General features: G+C 41.0%; 2 protein-coding genes across 5 annotated transcripts in view; both read right to left on the minus strand.

The window, feature by feature from the left end:
- The window catches only part of mIF2 (mitochondrial translation initiation factor 2), a 32,338-nt gene extending 19,634 nt beyond the window's left edge, over positions 1-12,704 (minus strand). The window contains exons 1-6 of one of the 3 annotated variants that reach the window (XM_045765415.2): positions 12,448-12,704; positions 11,029-11,234; positions 9,985-10,093; positions 6,406-6,586; positions 5,114-5,274; positions 2,316-2,492 (exon numbers count right to left, since the gene is read on the minus strand). In XM_045765415.2, coding sequence (XP_045621371.2) covers positions 2,316-2,492; positions 5,114-5,274; positions 6,406-6,586; positions 9,985-10,066 — 601 coding nt within the window. In that variant the 5' untranslated portion in view covers positions 10,067-10,093; positions 11,029-11,234; positions 12,448-12,704. Of the gene's footprint in view, positions 1-2,315; positions 2,493-5,113; positions 5,275-6,356; positions 6,587-9,984; positions 10,094-11,028; positions 11,238-12,447 lie in introns of those variants that run through there. The other 2 variants (XM_045765407.2, XM_069324276.1) reach the window with 2 other exon arrangements.
- A 4,619-nt stretch (positions 12,705-17,323) lies between these two features.
- Positions 17,324-25,788, minus strand: part of BRWD3 (bromodomain and WD repeat-containing protein) — a 70,702-nt gene continuing 62,237 nt past the window's right edge. For both annotated transcript variants that reach the window (XM_045765362.2, XM_045765355.2), the window contains exon 25: positions 17,324-21,891. In XM_045765362.2, the coding sequence (XP_045621318.2) occupies positions 19,970-21,891 (1,922 nt within the window). In that variant the 3' untranslated portion in view covers positions 17,324-19,969. The remainder of the gene's footprint in view (positions 21,892-25,788) is intronic.

Consider the following 25,788-nt stretch of genomic DNA (forward strand, 5'->3'; position numbering starts at 1 on the left):
GCGAGCAGCGACATCAAACGGCCTTTACTGTTTGATCCTTTACGCCAAGATCCAGAGATCCTAAAGGATCTTTTCTGGTGCTAAAAGTAAAGGATTCAGAGATCCTTTACTGCTAGAATCCACTCAGTAAAACATCTAAACTATTGGGATTGACTAAAGAGCCTAAACCTGTATTCTCTTGAGTGCAGGCGGGAGAGATACATAATAATTTACACATGGAAAATAGTAGAGAGGCTGGTCCCAAACCTGCACACAGAAATAACAGCACATGAGACCAGGAGGCATGACAGGATGTACAGAATACCCCCATTGAAGAGCAGAGGTGCAACAGGTACTCTGAGAGAGAACTCTATCAACATCAGAGGCCCGAGACTGTTCAACACGCTTCCTCTACACATAAGGGGCCTAACTGGCCGACCCCTCACAGTGTTCAAGAGAGAACTTGACAAACATCTCCAAAGGATATTTGATCAATCAGGCTGTGACTCACACGTCAGGCTGCGAGCAGCCGCGTCCAACAGCCTGGTTGATGATCGAACAGGTTGATGATCCAGGAACGAGGAGGCCTGGTTGATGATCGGGCTACGGGGTCGCTGAGCCCCGGAATCACCTCAAGGTAAGGTAACCTCATGGTAAGCCTGGTGGATCAGACCAGCAACCATGAGGCCTGGTCAGTGACTGGGCCACAGTGACTTTAACCCTCATAATCTTCAAAAGGTAGTCAACAGGTAGGACACAAGAACTTAAATAAAAATTCAGTCATTGCCAACTGACTGTACATTGGATGAGTCAGGAAGCATGTCAGGTGGCTAGGGTGAGGGACCATAAGAAGTTCATGACAGAAGCCAAGCAGGCCAACTTGGAAGTAATGTACAGGCCTCCCTTGTCAGTCACTTGTAATGTTTGGAAGGGCTGTGACTTTATGAATGAACTCCTGCAAATCATTCAGTATTAGATAGAAAGTTCTCCAATGACTCCCTGATACCGTAATGACTCTGCAGAGACAGTTAAGAAGTTCCCTATAATGACAGTGACAGTTTGCTGTTCTGTTTGACTGTCCACAACCCTCTTCTTTGGACACAATGGGACGTTAAAGAGTGGTGGAAGGAAACTGCTAAAAAAAGGTATTTTAGTAACTCTTGAATTTGCTAAAGATATGAATATTTTTTTTTAAAACTTGCTTAATCAGCATATTCATTATTTAAAAAAAATTTCAATATGCAGGCGAAGAGTCACAGTAACGTGGCTGAAGTATGTTGACCAATCCACACACTAGAAAATGAAGGGACGACGACGTTTCGGTCCGTCCTGGACCATTCTCAAGTCGATCACAATCGACTTGAGAATGGTCCAGGATGGCCCGAAACGTCGTCGTCCTTTCATTTTCTAGTGTGTGGATTGGTCAACAACAACTCCAATAGATAGTTGTTCAATAACATTTCTGCAATCTATGGAAATGCCTCTTATAACATATTTCTATTTAATATTTCATGAAATCTTAAAGCATACACCACTGTATCAAAATGTTTGACAACATAACAGAATTGGATAAAATAAGCAAAGCAATGAATAAATATAAGGACTCTCAAAAATCAAATGAAAGATTTTACAAAGGAATGAGGGCTTTCTGCAAGAGATACACTCAGGGCTGAACTAAAAATGAAAATCTGTAACCAAAATGGAGAATGAAACACAGAAATGCACAGGAAATACTGACTGTTTTATACCATATCAGAAGAAAACCGATTAGAAACACAGAATCTACCCATTGTTATCAATGGGTAGATTCCATCAGGCAGGGGCCAGTCCCCCCTCCCCCCAAAAAAATGTCAAGAACAGATAGCATAGCAGCCAGCACAGTTGGGTGACAACTGAATGGTACTGTACTTGGTCCTTTTCCCGTGTCAAGACAGAGATATCTGGGTACCATTTCCTTTTACTTGTTGCTTCTGTTCACCTAATACTAAATAGAGACTTGAGATTTTGGCAACTGTTGTGGGTTGCATCCTGATGAAGGTCATAAGCTGGTCTAGGGAAACCTCAATAAGCCTAAACAGGCTTCCTGTCCCCAACTATGGGAAAGCAAAACAATGCACTAGAAGATAAGGAGTACTAACTGCGCCACATTCTTGACAGCAAGGGACTGGGCCCAATGAGCAGTGCATCCACAAATAACCAAGGCCAGCCAACCAGCACAAATACACTAAAAAGAATAATAATTTAATAATAATTAAGTTTAATTCATAGAGTAAAGGGTCAAGATGCAATTTGTAATTCCAACTTGATTATGATATTAATACTTAATTCTAAATTACCATTGGCTTCTACAGCATGTTGAATGGATTCCTTCGTTTGTTCCATGACCCCATCATCAGCAGCCACCACCAACACCACCACATCAGTCACCGATGCTCCCCGCGCACGCATCTCCCTGAAGGCAGCATGCCCAGGAGTGTCGAGGAAGGTTACCTCTTCGCCCGAATCAAGTTTTACTGAAGAAAATACAGAATAAATTCAACTAGAGGTTTATTTTTTTTTTTTTTTTTTTTTTTTTATATATATATATACAAGAGTTGTTACATTCTTGTACAGCCACTAGTACGCGTAGCGTTTCGGGCAAGTCCTTAATCCTATGGTCCCTGGAATACGATCCCCCGCCGCGAAGAATCGTTTTTTCATCCAAGTACACATTTTACTGTTGCGTTAAACAGAGGCTACAGTTAAGGAATTGCACCCAGTAAATCCTCCCCGGCCAGGATACGAACCCATGACATAGCGCTCGCGGAACGCCAGGCGAGTGTCTTACCACTACACCACGGAGACTGCGAATTTATTGTACCAGTTAAATCTGACTTGGACATCCAACTGTCTGTAATTAGTTCCCTTATGCATTTTGTGTTGTAACAATTCAGTAGATTCTTCTTTGAACTGTAGATGATCAAGTAAATGCAGTATAGCTGCATACCTGATCAACCAGGCTGTGACTCATACGTCAGGCTGCGAGCAGCCGCGTCCAACAGCCTGGTTGATCAGTCCAGTAACCAGGAGGCCTGGTCGACGACCGGGCCGCGGGTACGCTAAGCCCCGGAAGCTCCTCAAGGTAACCACACAAACGAACCTAATATAAGGGGAGGAACACAAGGCAGACCCCCCTACCAGGCAAAAACAAATATAAAAGAAAAACCACACAAGTGGACAACGTACCCAGAGAGAACAGAGCCGGCCGCTGTCATAGGTGAAAACTAGCTACGCAGTACCCTGCACCCCACCAGTGCTATAACTACCACTTACCCCAAGGTAAACAAGGGAGTAAAACCCCCAAACCCTCGGGGCGGCCAAACGCCAAGCAGCGAAAAGCCAACAGAGGTAGACCCAAGGTGACTTGTGGAAGGCAACCCCAAGCCCCAAGGGTGGTACTTACAGGGCACTCAGGGAAGGTGACCCTAAGTACATGCAGCCCGAGTACCTGAGAATACTACTCCCAGCTCACACGACCACCATAAGAGCAGCACTGCAAACAAGTCACAGCACTAAGACAAGACTGGAGCTGGAGCCACACGACCGTGCATGATCCCATCAGCCGAGAAACTGGGGCGGGGATTGCCGGCGCAGGGTTCTGGGGCTCCCCCTTCCCCCTCCCGGGGAGGGGGGAGCTGCGCAGACATGCGGCGCGACTCATGTGACGTCATGCTTGTTAGTTCGTTTTCCTGAGGGAGTTCTGTCCACTCGTTTGTCGATTTTTGTTGTTAACCAGAATAGGGGTTTGTTTTGTGGCGCTTACCTTTCTGGGTGCCTGTCCCGGTCGATGGCAGATATAGAATGCTCCAAATCACATGAGCATTTCTATGGGCCATTGCTACCTGTGCCTCTCTGAGGGGGCCAGGTTCTGGCTCGTGGTCCCCGGTAGGCCTAGAACTCCACCCACATCGACTGATGCAAAATAGTTAGGGGTATCCATATCAGCCATGGATAGCTCCGGGGAGCCGTAGGGGCTCCCCCCAGAAATTTCTACAAATTTTATCATAAGTGCCACACTAAACCTCTGTGTGGAGAAGCCAGGTTCTGGCTCGTGGTCCCCAGTAGCCAATAGAACTTCGGACTGATGGGATCAAGAAATATGACACACAATCAGAGATAATAACTTCAGGGAGCCATCAGGGCTTACCCAGAAATTGGCATTTCATTACATTCAATGCTGATGTTTTTTGGGGAGGGGGAAGAGGGAGGGAGAAGGGGAGGGAAAAGGGGAGGGAGAAGGGGAGGGGGAAGGGAAGGGGGAAGGGGAGGGGGAAAGGGGAGGGGGAAAGGGGAGGGGGAAAGGGGAGGGGGAAAGGGGAAGGGGGAAAGGGGAGGAGGAAGGGGAGGGGGAAAAGGGAGGAGGAAGGGGAGGGGGAAAAGGGAGGAGGAAGGGGGAAAGGGAAGGGGGGAAGGGGAGGGGGGAAGGGGAGGGGGGAAGGGGAGGGGGGAAGGGGAGGGGGGAAGGGGAGGGGGGAAGGGGAGGGGGGAAGGGGAGGGGGGAAGGGGAGGGGGAAGGGGAGGGGGGAAGGGGAGGGGGGAAGGGGAGGGGGGAAGGGGAGGGGGGAAGGGGAGGGGGGAAGGGGAGGGGGGAAGGGGAGGGAGAAGGGGAGGGGGGAAGGGGAGGGGGAAGGGGAGGGGGGAAGGGGAGGGGGGAAGGGGAGGGGGAAGGGGAGGGGGAAGGGGAGGGGGAAGGAGAGGGGGAAGGAGAGGGGGAAGGGAAGGGGAGGGGGAAGGGGAGGGGGAAGGGGAGGGGGAAGGGGAGGGGGAGGGGGAAGGAGAGGGGGAAGAGGAGGGGGAAATGGGAGGGAGAGGAAGTGGGGGAAGGAATACATTATATGGGATTATGTATCTAAATATTGCAGCAAGTTATTATTAACCTTAATCAGGTGAGGCCTTTGATTTTATTCTAACCAATTTAGTAAGAAATGGAATAAAAATTACAAACACATCTGAAAATAAAATTTATTTCATTATAATATCACCAAACTCACCTGAAAAAGTCATGAAACTTCTCAATCGCCAACAAATATTTTTTTAAGGTGAATGCAAATACAGAATGTATCATGCAAAATTTAGATTGAAGTTTCCAGCTTACCTGAAAATGCTCCAATATGCTGTGTGATTCCACCAAACTCGGTGTCGACAATGGCAGAATGTCTCAGGGCATCAAGCAGAGTTGTCTTGCCATGATCAACATGTCCCATTATGGTTACGACAGGAGGTCTACGAATAAGTTCACTCTCAAGTGGCGGAGGCCTGCAAAATGTTTTAAATTTAGTGTCTTGAACGTTTGGTATTTTGTCACGGGACATAAATATAGTGAAAACGCTTGCGTATCCATTAAGGAATAATACTGAATATGGGAAAATCAAGCTCTGAATGAAATGAAGTGCCATTTTCAGGCCAGCCAGAAATACCATTTTATGGGCAGCTTCAGTAGCTAACTGGTGCATGATTCTGGTACCACAAGCACACCTATAACACTACTGAGCCACCTGGTGCATGGCTCTGGTACCACAAGCACACCTATAACACTACTGAGCCACCTGGTGCATGGCTCTGGTACCACAAGCACACCTATAACACTACTGAGCCACCTGGTGCATTTCTCTGGTACCACAAGCACACCTATAACACTACTGAGCCACCTGGTGCATTTCTCTGGTACCACAAGCACACCTATAACACTACTGAACCACCTGGTGCATGGCTCTGGTACCACAAGCACACCTATAACACTACTGAGCCACCTGGCGAAAGCAAGACAAGGTAGTGCATGCCGAACATGCTCGTAAATTGTAAAACAGACTCCTTATGCTGGACTAAGTCTTTGAAGGGAACAAATGCTGGTCCAAGCTTCTGGGAGGTAGAGAAAGTTACAGGAGCCTGTTCTGTCAGTGCTGTAAGCTCTGGAAAGTTACTGAGGGAGCCAGTACAGAAAATGTATTAATGATGGTAGGCAATTTTAAAATTATTCTTATTTAAAATCACTAGCAACTCAAATTCAGCCCATCCTCATAAAATGATAGTTCTTATAGTAGCTAATTTCTCGAAAGTATCAATATGTAGTGATGGACCACAAGAAAGTTGATGTTTATATTACTGAATTTGACCAAATGGAAAACTTTTTTTTAACTGCAACACAAATATAGAACCTAACCTCTCCTAGCAATCCTAGGCCTAATAAAGTATATATATGTGACATACTATTCCTTAGGAATGTTTAAGTTTGATTTTAGCCTTTTTTTTTTATCTGGGCTCTACAAAATGAAAGATACAAAAAGTCAACTTCTTGGTGGTCCATCACTACATATTGGTGATCTCGACCAAATACTTACTGAAAGTACAGTACTATCATTTCAGAAGGATTGGTTGTTCAAATCATACCTTCTGAAGGCATCTTTGACTTCCCTTGACTTTTCTTTCTTGTCTGGAGCACTATCAATTTTGAAACGCAGACCAGCTTTTTTAACAGCATCTTGTATGACCTTCAGATTGTCTATTGCTACTGTAGGGCTGTCATATTCTTCACTATCCTCCACATAAATAAATATTTCATATAATGTATCTGTAAAGAAAAACCATCATCAATTGTAATGAAAAGCCTCTTTCTGGTTGGGCCTCAGTGGCTCCCTGTAACTAGTTGCACTGAGATACCTCCACACAAGCTACATCAGTCCCAGGAGTCTGTAACTGCCGACCACTGAGATCCTGGTCCCTTCTCAGTGGACAGGGAGCAGGGGAAATTGTGGCGATCACCCTCACCAAGGAAACATCAAGAAATTAAGAGAAGCAAAACAGACACCCGCAAGGTTCACAGTGAAAGGAAACAAAGCAGCATAGGACTCTGCAAACTATCTACACAGTATTCACTTTGAACCCCCATAATTACAGTTACCTACTGTACCTCCAGGTTGCAGCACTCTGGGAGTTACCAGCTCTTCATGTCAACATTTTGCAGTCCAAAGCCTAGGACAACAAACTGATGCACATTTTAGGCCAAAGGAGTAACAGGGAGCCAAAGAAGCCCAACCAGAAAGAAACATCTCATTAAATTCACTGCAATTTTTCTGGAGAGGGTCAAACAGTAGCTCCCTGTAGCTCATTAAATACAGAAAATAAGAAATACAGCTGGGTGGACAGCGCTTTGGATTCATAGTCCTGAGGTTCAGGGTTTGATCCCCAGTGGAAGCGGAGACAAATGGGCAAAATGTTTCTTTCACCCTGATGCCCCTGTTACCTAGCATTAAATAGGTACCTGGAAGTTAGACAGCTGCTACGGGCTGCTTCCTGGGGGGTAAGTAACAAAAAGGAGGCCTGGTCGAGGACTGGGCCGCGGGGACGCTAAGCCCCAAAATCATCTCAAGATAACTTCAAGATAGAGAAATAGAAGGCTCCGAATCCATGGTGGGAAGGGTAGACTCAACTGTCATTGCTGTTGACATGGAAAGGGCAAAACCTGGTGGAGGCTGAGCTACACCCAGTTAAACCTAGCCAAGACTATGAAAATGAAACCCTTAGATGTTTTAGAGCCCAGAGCAGGGTGAGAGTGGAAAAAAAGAGAGGCCTGGTGAACCATACCAGATGGAACTGGGTGAGGAGGATTCGCAAACTTTGAACAGGTGAAGTTCACATGCAGCTCCAATGCCAAATCCCTAAACACTAAATGGGGCCAACTCCAGAGCATCAGCATAACACCAAGCTGCAAACAATGAATATTGGGGAATTGCTCCCATCAAGCAGTTGCTACCTGGAAAGCCTCTTGTCTAGAAGGAGGTTTTCTATAAATGAGACCCAATGAACACAAACATCACAGGCCTTAGGGTAGAAGGAAGCAATTGCAGAGATAGAAAGAATGCCCATCGATATGTAGCAATGTTAATGAACATTCCTTATTAAAGGACACCCAGGCACTAGGGCTGCTCACAGAAAGTACTGATACCGAATGCAGACTCAAGCATAAACATGGCAATGTAGGGCATGAGTGTATTGTATGGACAAGCACATGAACACTTAGGTACACTTAGGTAATTACTAGTACATCCCCCTTTATCAATAAGACCTCAGTACATCCCTAACTTCAGAGCCTTGCAGAAGAGTCAAAGAACCTTGCATTACTTACAGCGAGACACCCTACACAGTAGGCCGGCCTATACGGGATGAACTCCTGATCCTACCAGAGAATGTACTCTGTCAGAGTATTGGTATCACTAAGTGAGCACCTAAGGAAGGACTGACATAAGCTTATGCATCTCGAAGTTAACCCTAAATCATGGAATCACAAACAGGTAAATGGGGGCTCCCCACAGGACAAAATCTAAAGGACTGAAGAATGTTGACATGAAGAGCTAGCAGCTCCTGAAGTGTTGCCACCTGGCAGTGGTTATCTCTAACTAGGGTATTTCAAACCGACTACTGTGTGGATTATTTGCCACTTCATTTCTATTCTCTGTTCAAAGAGAAAAGAAACTCTTTTTCTTTTGCAGTTGTCTGTTTTGCTTTGCATACTTTCTGGAGATTTTCCTTAATGAGGGTGATCATAACAATTCCCTGCTTCCTGCACCTCTGTGAGGAGGGAGGGGGGGGGGGAATCAGTTTTTGGCTCTGGTTCCTGGTAGACTATTACAGATTCCTACAACTGATGTGATACATATATGGAGCGCCATCTCAATCTTGGGGAATCACCATTCAGCACCTCCAGACAACAATACAGTAATTATATACAGTAATTTTCAATATTAAAATATAGTAATGTTAAAAACAGAGAATCACATCACAGGGATTAAAAAAACAGCGTTGAATGTAATGAAACGCCATTTTCTGGGTGAGCCTCGGAGGTTCCCTGGAGCTATCGAGCTAATATGTTTACCCTGGTCTAATATGAGCATTAGACCAGGGTATTAATCTATGGAGTTCAGCCTAGCGGGGACCACAAGCCAGAACCTGACTTCCCACCACTCAGAGAGTTGCAAAGAGCAATGGGCCTGGATTTTCCCCCTGTGGTTGGGGATTTTTCTTATCTGCCATCGACTGGGGTTAGACACCCAGAAAGGTAGGCATAACAAAACAAACCCCACATGGTAAGAAAATTACAACTAAAAACTGAAAAGAGAGGCAGAACTCCCTCCAGTCCCAAGGTACCCACAAAGGTAGGCATAACAAAACAAACCCCACATGGTGAGAAAATTACAACTAAAAACCGAAAAGAGAACCAGAACTCCCTCCAATCCCTTTTTTTTTTCCTCAGTGAACCCTGCAGTTCTCTCTCTTGCTTTGCTTTGTTCTATGTTTTTCTTTGGTGAGGGTGATTGTAAGAATACCCTATTCCCTGCTCCTCTGTGAGAGGGGGGCCAGGTTTAGCCTCTGATCTCTGGTAGGCAATTAAGGACTCATGGGGCTGATATGAATCATTTGCATGCAGGGTGACTAGCTACAAGAAACCATAGAGGATCACTCAGAAAAAGGCATTTCTTTATATTCAATGCTGTTTTTTAGTTGGGGAACACAGATAAGCACTCCAGTTGCATCCATTAATATGTTTTGGAGGTCAGGAGTACATTCATTCTTGGGTATGTGACATTTTCAGCCTTGGGTTTGTTTTGGCTGAGCCATCTTCTCAAGCAATAGCTTAACAGGCTGTGTTCATGATGCGAGACTGCACTTTGTAGTTCTGGCTTCTAAGGCCCCTGGCTGAACCAAGTGGCTCTGCTGATGAACTCCCATTGTTTTATAAGGCCTCCTTTGCTGTGTCTGCTTCAACTACTTGGAGCAGCTGCTTTAACCAACCTAGTTATCTTACCCAGGAGTACAATCTAGAAATCCACTGGACACAACCTGTGATATCCAATCACAACTCTCAAATCACTGGAAAATGGAAGGCTAGAACCATAGCACATGCATTGTACCCAAGGTACAATATCTTATATGGGAATACCTAACTAAGGAAGCAAAAGCACTTATACTAACCTAGATCTTTTCCCATTGCATCAGCAAGCTCTTGGACAGTCATGTTCTTCCAAACACTGATGACAGGAGCTTTTTGCTTCATGCCCTTAGGATTCACATGAACAGCATTCTGAAACAGATCAAAGAATATTTGCAAACTACAATTTTTACCCTTGTATTATACAGATAAGTCTTAAAGTTTAATGAATGTGTCTCATTGTTAAAAAATGTTTGTACCTATTACCCATCCTTACAAAATTTAATGTAAAATCAATTCAAATGTTAACCATTAAAAGGGAGTGTCCATCATTGTTAAGCAGTACGTACAACCAGCATGAAACCCAAACCAGCCACTAAAACTTGGCTCGATACACGCACAGCAATAAACATCCTGGAGATCCAAAGACGTGACTCAAAAAAAACTGTCTCAAAACCATCTGATGAAGCCCCTAAAGGTGACAGTGACACGTGTGCTTCTCAAAATTATGCATTACTCTCTTATAGAGTACTATGTCAGAGGCTTTTTAACAATTAAAAAATATGAAGTCTGCCACCCTTCTCAGTCTAGTCTAGTTTTTATCATTTGTACAGAGAATTCTATTAATCTTGTAAGGCAAGATTTACTGCCTTTTGAACCTTTGTTGGTGTGTTACAAAGTCCCTTCTCTTCAGCTGTGCTACTAGCCACTTTCTCACTCTCCTCCATCATCATGTATAGTATGAGAGTTAGACACACTGGCCTGTAGTTTAGTGCCTCTCTGCCGCCCTCAACCGTTTCCGAGTTTTGTTTAGTAGTGTATATTGTTCAGTAACTAACTACTGTACAGTGCTGGTACCAAACATTCTTGTAGGAAGTAATCGATTATTCATGTTAAGCAAAGAGGACTACTGTAGTAACACTCAGAAAGGAAAGATTCATTACAGTCACATTGCATTTTGGTTCAGTAATAAACTGTGTTCATATTACATGAATGCAGTAGTAAATCCCCAAATTTGTGTTTAAAGTTTTCCAGGTAGGCCTACTGTAACACAAAAATATAAACATTAGCAAATGCAAATACTATACCTTTCCATCTCTTCCTTTTCTTTTCTTGTGTAAAGTTGATGCAATGTGCAACAGAGATGGCTGGGTATATCCACATAGCTGACAAGGAACCAGTCGAGCACTACTGTGATGAGTCCCCTCCCGCACTAACGTAGACACATTACCAAGTCCCGACAGGCGATAAATGCTGAATACTTCCTTGAAGCCATCTTCTCAAATTTAAACTTCTGCTGTAAATACACAAACAAAATTGGCTCAAAGTGAAGACTAACCAAAAATTCATTTGGGTAATCATGTTGAGAATGTACTTAATGACTTTACAATATCCAAAGTATTATCTTTTGTGTCACTTTCTATAAAATGTAATATTATTATTATTATTATTATTAATAAAACAATGATTATAGATTCGCTGCCAAGAATAACACGATAGTCTTGTACTGATGTTTTATCATACAAGCAATTGTAGATCCAAATATTGAATGCATAAAATATTTTAAAGTTCAAAATATTTACCTCAAATCTAGGCTACATCAGCATTAAATAATTTTATCTTGTACAGTACTTTGTTCTTTGACAATATTTGTATAAAAATATCAAGCATCGAATGTAATAAAATTAGTTTCTGGTCATATATATACTTGAACCTACATTCTCATTAATGCAGCTGCCACTATTCACTGAAAACAAAATTGAACCACCATCCTCTGGGGTAACTACTTCACTAATGATGGACGAGGAAGGATTTTACCCTTTATGTCCAATACAGTAACATCCATAAACATTTCAACTACTGTACATGATTGTTTTCTAGTACAGAAAATAATAAGCAACAACATTAATTTAATAAATATAAAAATCTTAAATATAAGAAATAGCCTAAGGAAGCAGGCTGCCTATATAGCACTGACAAATAAGGTGAAATAAATGGTTTATGAAAGGTAAATAAGGGTTTATAAAATGGTCCCAGTAGTACAGTCGGGTTAGTTCTAGACTCACAAACGAGATTTCCGGGTTTGAATCCCGGGCGGGACAGAAATGGTTGGGTACATTTCGTATCGCCCCTGTTCATCTAGCAGTAAGAAGGTACTTACAAGTTAGTCAGTTTGTTGTGGGGTTCCATCCTGGCTGGGGTCAGTAATTTGGCCGATGGGGGGGGGGGGGGAAGGAGACCTCAATATAAGCCTAACATTTATAAATACACTCTGGCTGCCTGTCCCCCCAGCACAATGAATTATTATTAAATTGTGTAATATGTATATTTTTGGCTTTATCTTCACACAAACAGACGACCTCAATAACTTTCAACCTTTGCCAAATTATGACCCTTGATGCGCCCCATCTTCCAACATTACCACTCGTGAAGTCATCGGGAGGAAATACCTTCATGTAAACTGCACGTATCGCGAAGTAATGGAAACTGGGCATAAAAATCATTACCTTAACATAGTGCAGGTGTAATATTCTCTGCAAGTTAGATATTTTTCCTCTTTATAACGTATAGTGTGCCTTAAGATTTCGTGCGATTTCGAAGGATATCAGACACTGGACGTTAGCATGAACCAAATAAATCTTTCTCCTGCCTTCCCTGTAATACGTTTATAGAGGGTGGTTTGTGTGAAGGTTATAAAGAACAAGCCCACGACGGCGGCGGCTGGTTGTTGTTATGACGGTGATGGCGGTCGCTTGCGCCGCCTCGCAGCCTTTCCGTTTTCTTTCTCCAATTGGTAAGCTTGGGTGATGGGAGTGAATAGCGAGTTATCATGGGAAAGCGCCCAGATTATGATTTATTTCTATATATATTTATATATAAAAGTGGTCTTACATTCTTGTACAGCCACTAGTACGCGTAGCGTTTCGGGCAAGTCCTTAATCCTATGTTGCCTGGAATACGACCCTCGCGAAGAATCGTTTAACAACCAAGTACCCATTCTAGTTAAACAGAGGCTACAGTTAATGATTGATGCCCAGTAAATCCTCCCCGGCCAGGATACGAACCCAGGACAAAGCGCTCGCGAAACGCCACTACACCACGAAGACTGCATTTACTATTTGTATCTGCTGACCTGATCTATTAGCTCTTGGACCCCGCCTTTCTAACCAATTTATTTTTCCTATATTATGTCTACTACATATAATTCTAACCAATTTATGTTTTCTATATTATTACTACTACACATATTTGTCTTTAACACACGCACACATCCCCGGGAAGCAGCCTGTAACTCCCAGGTGAACTAGTGCATTAAGGTGAAGAAACTCTGCCCATTTGCTTCTGCTGGGAATCCAACCCGGACCCTTAGGACTACGACCCCAGAGCTCTGTCCACTCATAAGGAATAAGGAAGTATCTAAACAACAGGAAACAACGAGTAACTGTGAAGGGGGAAGACATCAACGTGGCGAGATGTCACCAGTGGTGTCCCACAGGGCTCTGTACTTGGACCCATCCTGTTTCTATGTAAACGATCTTCCAGAGGGTGTGGACTCATTTCACTCAATGTTTATTGATGATGCAAAAATTGCGAAAATAATCAAGACCTGAAGATAAGACAGACTACAGGACGACCTAGACAAACTGGAGGAATGGTCTAGAAAACTGGTTACTAAAGTTTAACTCAGGAAAGTATAAAGTAATGAAATTAGGCGAAGAGAGCAGGGAGACTGAACACAAGTACCATCTGGGAGAGAAAATCCTGTAAGAGTCAAATAGAGAAAAATCTGGGGGTTATCACACCAAACCTGTCCCCAGAGACCCCACATCAAAAGGATATCATCGGCATTTGCTACATTGACCAACATAAGAACTGCCCTTAGAAACTTGTGTAAGGAATAGTTCAGGACATTGTATATCACTTGTGTCAGACCAATCCTGGAGTATGCAGCTCTAACCTGGAGTCCATACCTAGTTAAACACAAGACAAAGAAGATTCAGAGGTATGCCACTAGACTAGTCCTAGAAGCGAGAGGTATGAGCTACGAGGAAAAACTACGGGAGCTAAACCTCACGTACCTGGAAGACAGAAGAATAAGGGAAGACATAATAACCACCTACAAAATTCTCAGGAAAATTGGCAGGGTGGACAAAGACGAACTATTTAGCATGGGTGGAACACGAACAAGGAGACACAGATGGAAATCTTTCAGTGTCAGTAGTTAACAAATGGAATGCATTAGAAAGTGGTGTGCTGGAGGCAGATGCCATACAGTTTCAACTGTACAGTTTTCAACTGTATTTGATACAGCCTGATAGGCTTTGTAATCTGAACACCAGTTGATTGATAGTTGGGATAAGGATTTGGGATTGGAAACGGGTAAGCAATGGCGCCCAACCACTTGGATGATCCGGGATTGAACGCCGACCTGCATGAAACCATCGCTTGCCAGAGCCAAGCCAGTGTAGACAGGGTACCTCACTTCCAGTGATGTTTTCCCCAACGTAATACTAACGACATTGATTCGAACAAAGGCAAAAGGTATCCCTCCCCCCCTGTAACAATGGCTGTCCTCAGCACGGACATGCATATCCACCCTTATCTGTAGTCTCACACAGGCTGGTAATACCAGCCTCGGTGGCTGGTAAACGGATCGGTGACTAAAATGCAAATCCTAGGTCTGCAAGCCCCCCCCCCCTTTTTTATGTCAGCCCAACAAGCTAGAGATGGAAACACAAACCTTTTGTCTTGTCAATTAAATTGGTACCCATTTAAGGTGGTTCCCAGGAAAAGATGGAGGGAAAGTGGGAGGGGTGTCAGGTTCAGGAAGTGAGCCTTCTACCCCAGGTCCAGGAAGTAGTTATAAGGAGGCATGAAGCCAGGTAGACTATGTAGCACCATTAGTGTCACAAAAGACACTAAATATCAGAGGATGCCACTCCAAGAACAAAAAGCACACAAGGCAAGTCACATCAATTTGTAGTAATATGCCGATGCCTCCCAACACCTCAAACCAATTCTATTTGCTGACGACACAACCTTCATTTACTCCAGTCCTGACCCCCTTGCTCTAAATGCCACAGTAAATACCGAGCTAAATAAAGTCCATCTTTGGCTAACTGCCAACAAACTCACCCTTAACATTGACAAAACTTTCTATATTGTTTGGCAATAAATCCTCTAATCAAATAAATCTCAAAATAAACAATAACCAAATTTGTAACAAATTAGATGGTAAGTTCCTTGGCGTTCTCATTGACCCAAGCTGAATTTCCAGGGACACATTCTAAATATATCAAAAAAAGTTTCAAAAACTGTTGGCATGCTTTCTAAGATCAGATATTATGTACCACGCCCTGCCCTGGTTACTCTCTATTACTCCCTCATCTATCCATATCTCAACTATGGTATATGTGCTTGGGGTTCTACTACCCAAAATCATTTACGTCCTCTAATTACTCAACACAAAGCTGCTATTAGGACAATATCCAACTCTGGCCCCAGACATCACTCGGTACCCCTACTCAAATCTCTGAATATGTTAGATATTAATAAGTCACTGCACATTCTCTCATGTGTATTATACATATATAAAATGCTGAACTGTAATGGCCAATCCTGACCTCAAAAGCTTCATTGAAGGTTGTAACAGAACCCATGAGCACCACACCAGAAATAAATAGTTTTGATATTCCAAGAGTACGACTTAAACTAGAAATGCTCTACAAATCAAGGGACCCAGAATGTGGAATGACCTTCCCAACCATGGTAAAGACTGTACCTCTCTCAACCAGTTTAAGATAAAAACGAAGCACTACCTAATAAATTCCCTGTAACCTACCTTACCCCTCTATTGTCAACCCATGTCTTTTTTTTTTTTTTTTAAACAACGCTGTTTGTCGACCTAATTGTATTTATGCTGCTTTTTCAGCCATGTTCCCCCCTTTTTTTTATCTATTTTTATTTGTTCTCAACACATTTTATTCTTTATACTCAATTAGTCATTAATGTTTTTTCATGCCCGAAACGCTTTGCGTAATAGTGGCTTTAGGCATTGCTCTATCTATAAATCCATCAATCTTTGTAAAATCTCTTGTATATATGTACCTTACCTAAATAAACATTTATTTATTTATTTATTTATTATCAAAGGTATCTATTTCATTAAGGTTTCTATCGGGAACATTAGAAAAAGCTAGACACATGAACATCCTCAAAATTGGAACATTCTGCAAGGAGGTGCAAAACTTGCAAGAGGAATGATGCAATTCAGACAAGGAGCAGGTCAGTGTGCCGTTAAGTGCCTATGAGTTTAGAATGTACGACCAATATGTAACCTAGCCAGAGCCATGTCCCTCTGCTGGTTGTGGTGGTAGGAGGAACACCAAGGAGAGGGCTTTCAGAGTTCAGTTTGTTATCGTTAACACGACTAACACTCCTGTCATTAGTCTCAGAATGAGGAATGGCATTTTTCAGAAAGTATACCTAGCACTTAAGCCTCCCTGTATCACTTCTTCCTACAAGCTGAGCACCTTGTGAAAAACAAAGAAATAAATGTGAGAAAAAGAATGTGTGTGACTATATAGCACACCCAATTGATTCAGCCAGGCCACAATGAACCTCCTATTTTACTCCTGTACTAAGAAGAGTATTGCTCTACCCAGGTGCCACAGCTTCATGGAAGACTGCATTTTTTTTTTTTTTTTTTTGAGATATATACAAGAGTTGTTACATTCTTGTACAGCCACTAGTACGCGTAGCGTTTCGGGCAAGTCCTTAATCCTATGGTCCCTGGAATACGATCCCCTGCCGCGAAGAATCGTTTTTTCATCCAAGTACACATTTTACTGTTGCGTTAAACAGAGGCTACAGTTAAGGAATTGCGCCCAGTAAATCCTCCCCGGCCAGGATACGAACCCACGACATAGCGCTCGCGGAACGCCAGGCGAGTGTCTTACCACTACACCACGGAGACTGCTTATCATTCTCAGATAAGGACAAATAATAAACACACAGGTTCATGTACAGCAAATGCAAAGGGTGGGATACCACCAGTTGTCTCACTACTCACCTTATGCAAACATGAGTAGCTTCACAAGTCACTACCAACTGCAATTTGGATCACTGAAGCACTTTAGCCCCTCAACAGGCCATAAAGGGGTATATAGATAGATGGTAAATGATTGTATTTAACATCAAACTTCTATTTTCTTTAACAAATACAAACAAATACTAGTCAAATGTACTGTACCACTATTGCTCATCGAATACAAATAACTTGCACTTTATCAAAACTGCCAACTGCCTGTAAGAGTTTTTGATTGTAAATCAAACAAATTTATGCCAGAGGAAAGAGCATTGAGAGGGAATAACTGACACACATAGGAAACTTTCTTTTATTACAAAATTATGAGCAAATCCATAATGGCCTCAATCTAAGCAATGAACTTACAAAACATACAAATATATTAAAAAAGTAAAGCATTTCAAAAAATTGAAATACTATACATTAAATGTACATTCCTGAAGAAATCATCTCTAGTACATCCAACATTTAACTAAATACTGCTCGTATCCCACCAGTCTGGTCATTACCTGGCTCCAATTCCTATACCTATAGTTACTGGACTCTTGGTAATGCAATTGAACCGTAAATGGCTTTGGAAACTGCTTGAAAGAAGGCTGCATTGAGAATTCAGATAAAGTAAGCTTGTGTCGATTGATTGTGGGGACTAGAGAATTAATTACGAAAATTTATCCTTTGCATTTGCTCAAAAGACTCATTGCTAAAAAGACGTTTATCTTGCACTACACCTATCTGGAAACTAAAAACACCATGGTTATAGTGTACTTCAGAACAACTATCTCTAGCGTTATTATGCATACCAGAAGAACTCTTTGCAGACCTCATTATATCAAGATATGATCTCTGATGCAACTTCAAATTTCTCAAGAGCCAGGAATGACCAGTAACTTGGTTTAATTTTAAAATAAAGAGAATCTTACATTATTGTATAAAAATGTTATCAACTAAAATGATGAGAACAGGTTTTCAAGTTCAAATATTTTATTGAGGTTATATAATGGCTAGGACACAATTATATATTAATCAATGCTTTATCTTTCTCAAAGAATGCAATTTTTCATTCATTCATGATGGCGTGGAATCATAAAAATATATTAATTCTGGTAAACAATTACAATTAATCCTATCAAGCAGACTTCCACTGCAAAGACAAAGTAATTATTGCGAATAGCAGTTATATGAAATACATTCAACTTGGTAATGGGGACATGGAGGGATCAGCCCAGTTAACGAATGGCGTGTAATAAAAATACCATTCCAAGTGAAGCCGAACGTTGTCTCGGAAAAAATTCTATCTTTTGGCCTCCTCTCTAATCATGCACATCATTTTTGACACTAAGGCAGGGTGACACTTGCGGTATCCTTCCAACACTACATATTTTCATATTCATCTGCTCAATTTCAGTGTTCATGACACATGAGCACTACTTCAAACACCTACTCAAGAAATGAATTACTTCTTTCACTGCAAATCTGCTATTTTTGATCAGCTATTCCAATGCAATGTGTTTGTAGCAAAACAAGTACAGCTCTAAATTTATTAATCTTACAACTTTAGTCTAAATATATAAATTTCTTCTTGATTGGTGCTGTCAAAAATACAAGTAACATTTCTTATGTGACTTACGCTCAAATAAATTAAGAAAATATTGAAAATATCTGTAAGAGAATCCCTTGGAGATCATCAATAAATCTAATCGCTAGGGCATTAAATGTTAAAACCATAAAGACAATTATTTTCGACACGCTACGAGAGTATTGTAATCTAGAAATTAAATTAAATGAGACCAATAAGTATTGTATTGAGTAAGAAAATAAATTGGTTATGGACACCCTGAGTGGTTGTATGTAATAGTATCACACAATGAAGTACTAATGCATTTATTATATTTCATTAATGTGTGTGTATATTATATATATATATATATATATATATATATATATATATATATATATATATATATATATATATATATATATATATATATATATATATATATATATATATATATAAACACACATTTATGTACATACACACATACACCTATATACATACACACACACACACACACACACAAGTACATTCACACAAGTACATACACACACATTTTTTATATTTATATATATATATATATATATATATATATATATATATATATATATATATATATATATATACAGTATATATATATATATATATATATATATATATATATATATATTTATGCATGCATGCTAGGAGGGGTACCTGGCAGTGCTTGGGATAGTCTCTCCCCCTCCCCACATTCCCATTCCACTTTTTACCCCCTCACACATTCTCTCCCTCTTTTCCCTTTACCACCACCACCACCTCTTCCTACTATCGCCCAACCACTTGGAGTGGACGGTAGAGCGCCGGTCTCGCTTCATGCAGGTTGGCGTTCAATTCCTGACCGTCCAAGTGGTTGGGCACCATTCCTTCCCCCCTTCCAAGTGTTATATAGTTGTCATTGCTTGGAACTTTCTCCTGATAATTCATTCCCTTCCACCCCATCTCCCTGCCATCCCCCTCCCTCCAACTTCGAACAAACATTTCCAGTTATACATAAAGTAAATGAGTGAGTAAACTGTGGGAGTGAGAGAGAGGGTGTGTATGTATAATACAGTATATTATATATATATATAATTATACTGTACACGCAAAAATCACAAACTTTAGAAAAAATGTTCTATCTTATATCACAGTTTAATACCTGGATATCCAGAAACTCCTCAAAATATTTGGCAGTTATGTCATTATAGCTAAACAATGACACCCACACCATAATTGAAACATATGATCCTGCAACAGCAGCTCTTCATCAAACACTTCAACACACATCCCGAGGAGAAAGTGAATAATCAAGAAATTTGTAACATTTCTGGCTTGCAAATAATACATGAAGACTACATATCTCCTAATACTATATGAAGTCTCTCATTAGGGTATTTGCTTTTCTCACTCTACCCCGACTGCTGATGTCAACATCATTGTCTTCCTCTTCATCATCATCATCATCATCATCATCATCATCCTCATCATCATCATCCTCTCCTCCCTCATCTTCATCACTGTACCTCATTCTTTTCTGAAAGATTTTCTGGGATGTGTTTTCAGAATCTGAATCACTGTTAATTGTGCGCTTTAAGTTAGTTAAATTTTTAATAGCTGTACCTTTGCCTTTACTAAGCGTCAGAGGCGGCACTTCATACTCGTCACTTTCCTCATCTGAATCAGATACATCTTCACTATCATCATCATCATCATCATAATTTGAAGTGATCACTCTCCCAACAACCCGTCCTTTGTGTTTTACCTCATTTACAATAACGTTTTTGGATGTAAAATGTATTGGTTGATAAGGTATGGGTGCTTGGCCAGGCCTGTTGACTGTAATGATCTCCTGCACTTTGTGCTTCACTGGGCTGTGCTTCACTGGGCTGTGCTTCACTGCACTTTGCTTAACTGGACTTTGCTTCTTGGCCACTGTGGTTGCTTTGCGCTTCACTGGGGTTTGTTTCTTGGTTACGGCCATTCCCTTCTTCACTGGCGTCTTTTTCTTTTGGGTGACCTTTTTCTTCTTTGTGGTTTTAGCTTTACTTTTAACAGTTTTTCTCTTTTTCCCAGTTTTAGGTTTAGGTTTCAGTTGTTTTTTCTTTTTCTTCTTTTTCTTCTTCTTTGGCTTCTTATCATCATCACTTCCTTCATCACTTTCAGATTCAGAACTTGATTCCTCTTCTGAAAGATCTGCATCATCAATGAAGTCCTTATCAGCTATAAAATCAGTGTCATCCTCATCATCGCCATCAAGAATAATCTTCCTTGCTCGCCTTACACCTGACGCTACACCTCTTTTCCGACCCCTTTTAGTAGTTGCCTCTTCCTCCATACTCTCCTCGCTGCTCGATTCTAGGTCCTCGTCATCAAATTCCACCTCACTCTCATCTTTGGTTCGTTTGCCGTAACCTGCTTTGCTGTTTGGTGTATTTGGTGGCCGACCTACACGTTTGGCGACTATTTTTTTATTTTTACTCGAATCACTACTACTGCCACTACCACTATCACTAGAGGATCGTTTTCTTTTACCCCTATTTGGTTTTTTAATTGATTTTTGTTGATCACTGTCACCATCAGATGCACTGTTAGAATCACTGCTTTTGTCACTTTCATCACTTAAATTTAGCTTTTTCGCTTTGCCAATATTTTTTCTTTTTGCCAGAGCACCCATTTTCTTCTGTGCTAAACCATTCACACCATTAGATTTCTTTCTAGATTTCTCATCTAATTCATCCTCACTGGAGCTCTTGAGTCTACTTTTAATACCATACAATTGACCATTAGTTCTCTTAACACTCGGTCCTGCAGTATTTACACTGCTGCTGTCACTCCCACTATCACTTCCACTGGTTACCACATTTTTCTTTTTTAATTTTACCATATTTGCAATTTTAACTTTTGAAGTCAACTCTTCATCTTCACTTTCTTCATTGTACTGCACTGTAACTCGGCCCCTATTTCTTGTTGCTACACCTTTTTTCTTGGCCTTTGGCACAGTCTTAGGTTTATTTCTGGGATTATATTCTTCACCCGAGTCATCATCCTCCTCTTCACCACAAACACCTTTCTTGCGAGCAACCCTTCTAGATCGTCTCCCAGTGTCCTTACCAGATGCCTGTCTGAAGTTCATATCTCTATCATCATCAGAACTATCACCATCTAGATTCGTAATATCTTCATAAGTAGCAGATACAGAGTAATGTGCCTGATGTGGGGCTACAACCGGTCGCCCAAAGGATGTTAATGATGTATTTTTCCTTAGCTCACTGCTGGCTTTAGAGGGCACATCTGGAAACATACAAATATTTTAATAATGTATGTGGGCATAGTTAAATTAGCAGCAAGGAGAAATTTAAAAACACGATACTATTATATGACTTACAAGCTTATACGTCTACATTTAACGTGGCAACTACAATATTAATTAAGAGCATGGAGATCAAAATTAGCAATTTGAAGAAACTGACATTGTTAAATATGCATGTGTGGAAACCACTAGCAAAGCTTAAAACACCTTTTCAACACCATAAATACAAATTTATTGCCATGTTAGCCAATCATTATAATATGGAAAAGTAATCTTACAACCCTTAAAAATACAGGCATCATTTAAAACAAACTCATGGTACTCTCAAAATCCATAGGACTGGCATGCATAAAAGCAATATTTTCTTTATACAAGCTGTGACCTTTGAGAACTATTCATACTGAAATAAATATGCTTATCATGGTAGCTTTTCTAACACTTCAATTTGCCACTATTACCACTGCACCATGTTCCACTATCATCGAAACAACCAGTGAAAACAAGATGGAACAACCGAGCAAATATTAGTCAGTGTCACAATGATGTTTACCTAAAGGATTAGGTAAACTTCAAGATGTAAATGGTGATTAGAATAAATGATAGAGTCATAAATAATTATCGAGATAAAGTGATAAGCTAGATGACTATACAATATAGCACTTTAATGAGAAATTTAGTAACAAATGTTTAAATATTCAGGCTTCCAATTTAGGAGTAAGGCAAATTTATCTGGACAAACACTGTGAAAATCTGGGCATTTTAGCAAAAGATGCATGAATGTTAGCTGGACAACACAATTGGAACAATAAGGGGGGCAGGTGTTGGCTCCACGTGACATCTTGTGTGGCTGATACACAAGTGGGTTATAATGAGAGGCTTCAATAATTAAATTTCACTAGAACAAGAGAAACGTGTAAATTTACATTTATTTTATTTTCATCCTATGTGGTATGAGAATATTTTTAGAAACTTCAGGACTTTGGTGCAATCAAGAAATGTATTGGTCATGAGATACCCAAGCTAAATAAGTACTGTATATATACATATATATAAACCTAAATCTTATAACTGCACGTAGCACACATTTTCCCCGTAAATATATATATATATATATATATATATATATATATATATATATATATATATATATATATATATATATATATATATATATATATATATATATATATATATATATATATATATATATATATATATATGGTAATCATTCATTTGTTGCTGTTAAAAAAGATGAAGGGAGAGTTGCCCAGATGCTGGAAGAAGGCAGATGTGGTACAAATTTTTAAGAAAGGAGATAGGGAAGAGGCACTTAACTACAGACCTGTATCACTGACAAGCATTCCCTGCAAAGAAGTTGAAAGATCAAGTTAAGACTGGTTACACACCTAGAGAACATTAGGCTTGAAAACAAACACCAACATGGGTTTAGGGAAGGTAAATCATGCCTAACCTTCTCGAATTCTATGACACAGTAACAAGAATATGGCAGGACAGCGAAGGGCAGACTGCATATTTCTGGACTGCCAAAAAACTTTTGATAGTGCCACACAGGAGACTGCTGTTCAAACTTGAGAGACAGGTGGGAGTAAGCGAAAAAGCCCTAGCACGGGTAAGGAGCTACCTAAAAGCAAGGAGCCAGAGAGTAACAGTAAGTGGTGAGAAGTTGGACTGGTAAACTGTAATGAGTTGAGTACCTTAAGGATCGGTGCTGGGACCAGTTCTATTTTTAATATACGTAAAGGACTTGTCCATAGGAGTACAGTCCTATATGTCAATGTTCGTGGATGATGCAAAATTAATGAGAAGAGTTGTGGCAGATTGGGATTGTAGGATCTTCCAAGAAGACTAACAGGTTGTGCAGAGATGGTCAAGAGAAATTGCTACTGGAATTCAACACGAGCAATTGTAAAATTATGGAAATGGGATTAGGTGACAGGAGACCAAAAGGGACAGTACACAATGAAGGGAAACTATTCTACCTACCCGTGACTATTCGAGAGAGAGACCTGGAAGTGGCTGTAACATGTAATCTAACTATTGAGGCACACACAAATAGGCTAATGACAGCGGTGTACTCTCTGCTGGCAAAAGTTAGAACATCATTCAGAAACCCAAGTAAGGAGGTATTTAGGGTGCCTTACACTGCCTATGACAGACCAGTCTTAGAGTATGCCACCCCATCATTGTGCTCCCCCACCTGAAGAGACACCTAAGGAAACTGGAAACGGTTCAGAAGTTTATGACAAGGCTCGTCCCCGAGTTACGAGGGATACGGCATGAAGGGCGACTGAAGGAACTGAACCTGACGACACTAGAAAAATGGATGGAGGGGAAGGGGAGAGGGGGGGGGAAGATGGCAGAAACATAAAATACTTAGGGGGGGGGGAATTGACAGTGGAAATAGTATTCAGTGTGAACATTTCATCTAACAGAACACTGGGACATGGGTGGAAGCTGGAAACTCAGATGAATCACAGAGATGTTAGGAAAATTTCTTTTAGCATGAGAGTAGTGGAAAAAATGGAATGAACTTAACACTTTGCCTGGTCGATAACTCAATGTGTCCGTATATCAATATACTCAGTCTGGGCGAGGACGCACGCCGAGTCCAAAATTAAAATATTTGTTAAAAATCAATTTTTTCCCCATTTATAGACTAGTTTTAAAATGTGCACCTTTTGATTGCGAACAACTTGTTACCAGAATGAACAATGTAGCATGAAAATTGAGGTTACAAAACTAGAAAAAGTATAAACATTTGAGTGAGGATGCTCGCTCACCGGTAACGCTCCACCCATTTTCGGGTTTGCTGTTGGTGACGAACCAAATTTTTTTACCTTATATGCATATATCCCTTTAGAGAATTCTATTATGAACAATTTGATACAAAAATGAATGACATAGCATGAAAATTGAAGTGACAAATCTGGAAAGAGTATAAATATTTGAGTGTAGGTGATGGGTGCACGCTTACAGGTAAAACTCGGCCTACCTTGGGGTGTGCTGCATGTGGCGCTGGACCATTTTACCTTATATACATATATCCCTGTAGGGAATTCTATTGCAAACAATTTTATACCAAAATGAACAACGTAGCATAAAAATTGAGGTGAGAAAATTGAAAAAGAGTGCTGTATACACATTTTAGTGCAGGTGCACGCTGATGCGAATTGCTCGGACCACCTTGCGGTGTGCTGGGCGACGCGCGCCGGGTTGGGCAAAGTGTTAAGGAGCTGATTGTGGAAGCAAACTCTATTCATAATTTTAAAACTAAATATGATGGGGAAATGGGACAAGAGTCATTGCTATAAACAACTGGCAGCTAGAAAGGCGGGATCCAAGAGTCAATGCTCAATATTGGCACGAGTCAGGACCATGCATGACAGACGAGTACATGCTACTCAAAGTGGGTAACTCAAGATGTCAACCCAGAGGAGGGACCCAAACATATTATACAGGAGGATGGCTGGCTTGGACCCTGTGTTAACACTTTGGCGTACCCCGCGCGCCACCCCTCAACAGTGCGATTTGGGACCCAGGGTGTCACGGGAGCGCGCGTAAATTCTGAAAAGTGTATACTCTCTTCAATTTTGTCACCTTAATTCTCGTCCTACGAGATTAAATTTGGTATCATTGTGTTCGCAATAGAATTCTCTACAGCACTAAATGCATATAAACTCCAAAAGCCCGGCTAATTACCCGCAGCAAACAGAGAAAGTGCGAACGAGTTAACCAGGAGAGCGCAAACGCGATAAAATGTTTTCACTATTTTCACTCTGGTCACCTCAATTTTTGTCCTAGGTCTTTCATTTTGGTCTCAGTTGGTTCACAATAGAATTCTCTAGAGGAACATTATC

Source organism: Procambarus clarkii, chromosome 14 (assembly GCF_040958095.1).
Source record: "Procambarus clarkii isolate CNS0578487 chromosome 14, FALCON_Pclarkii_2.0, whole genome shotgun sequence".
Taxonomy (NCBI): Eukaryota; Metazoa; Arthropoda; class Malacostraca; order Decapoda; family Cambaridae; genus Procambarus; species Procambarus clarkii.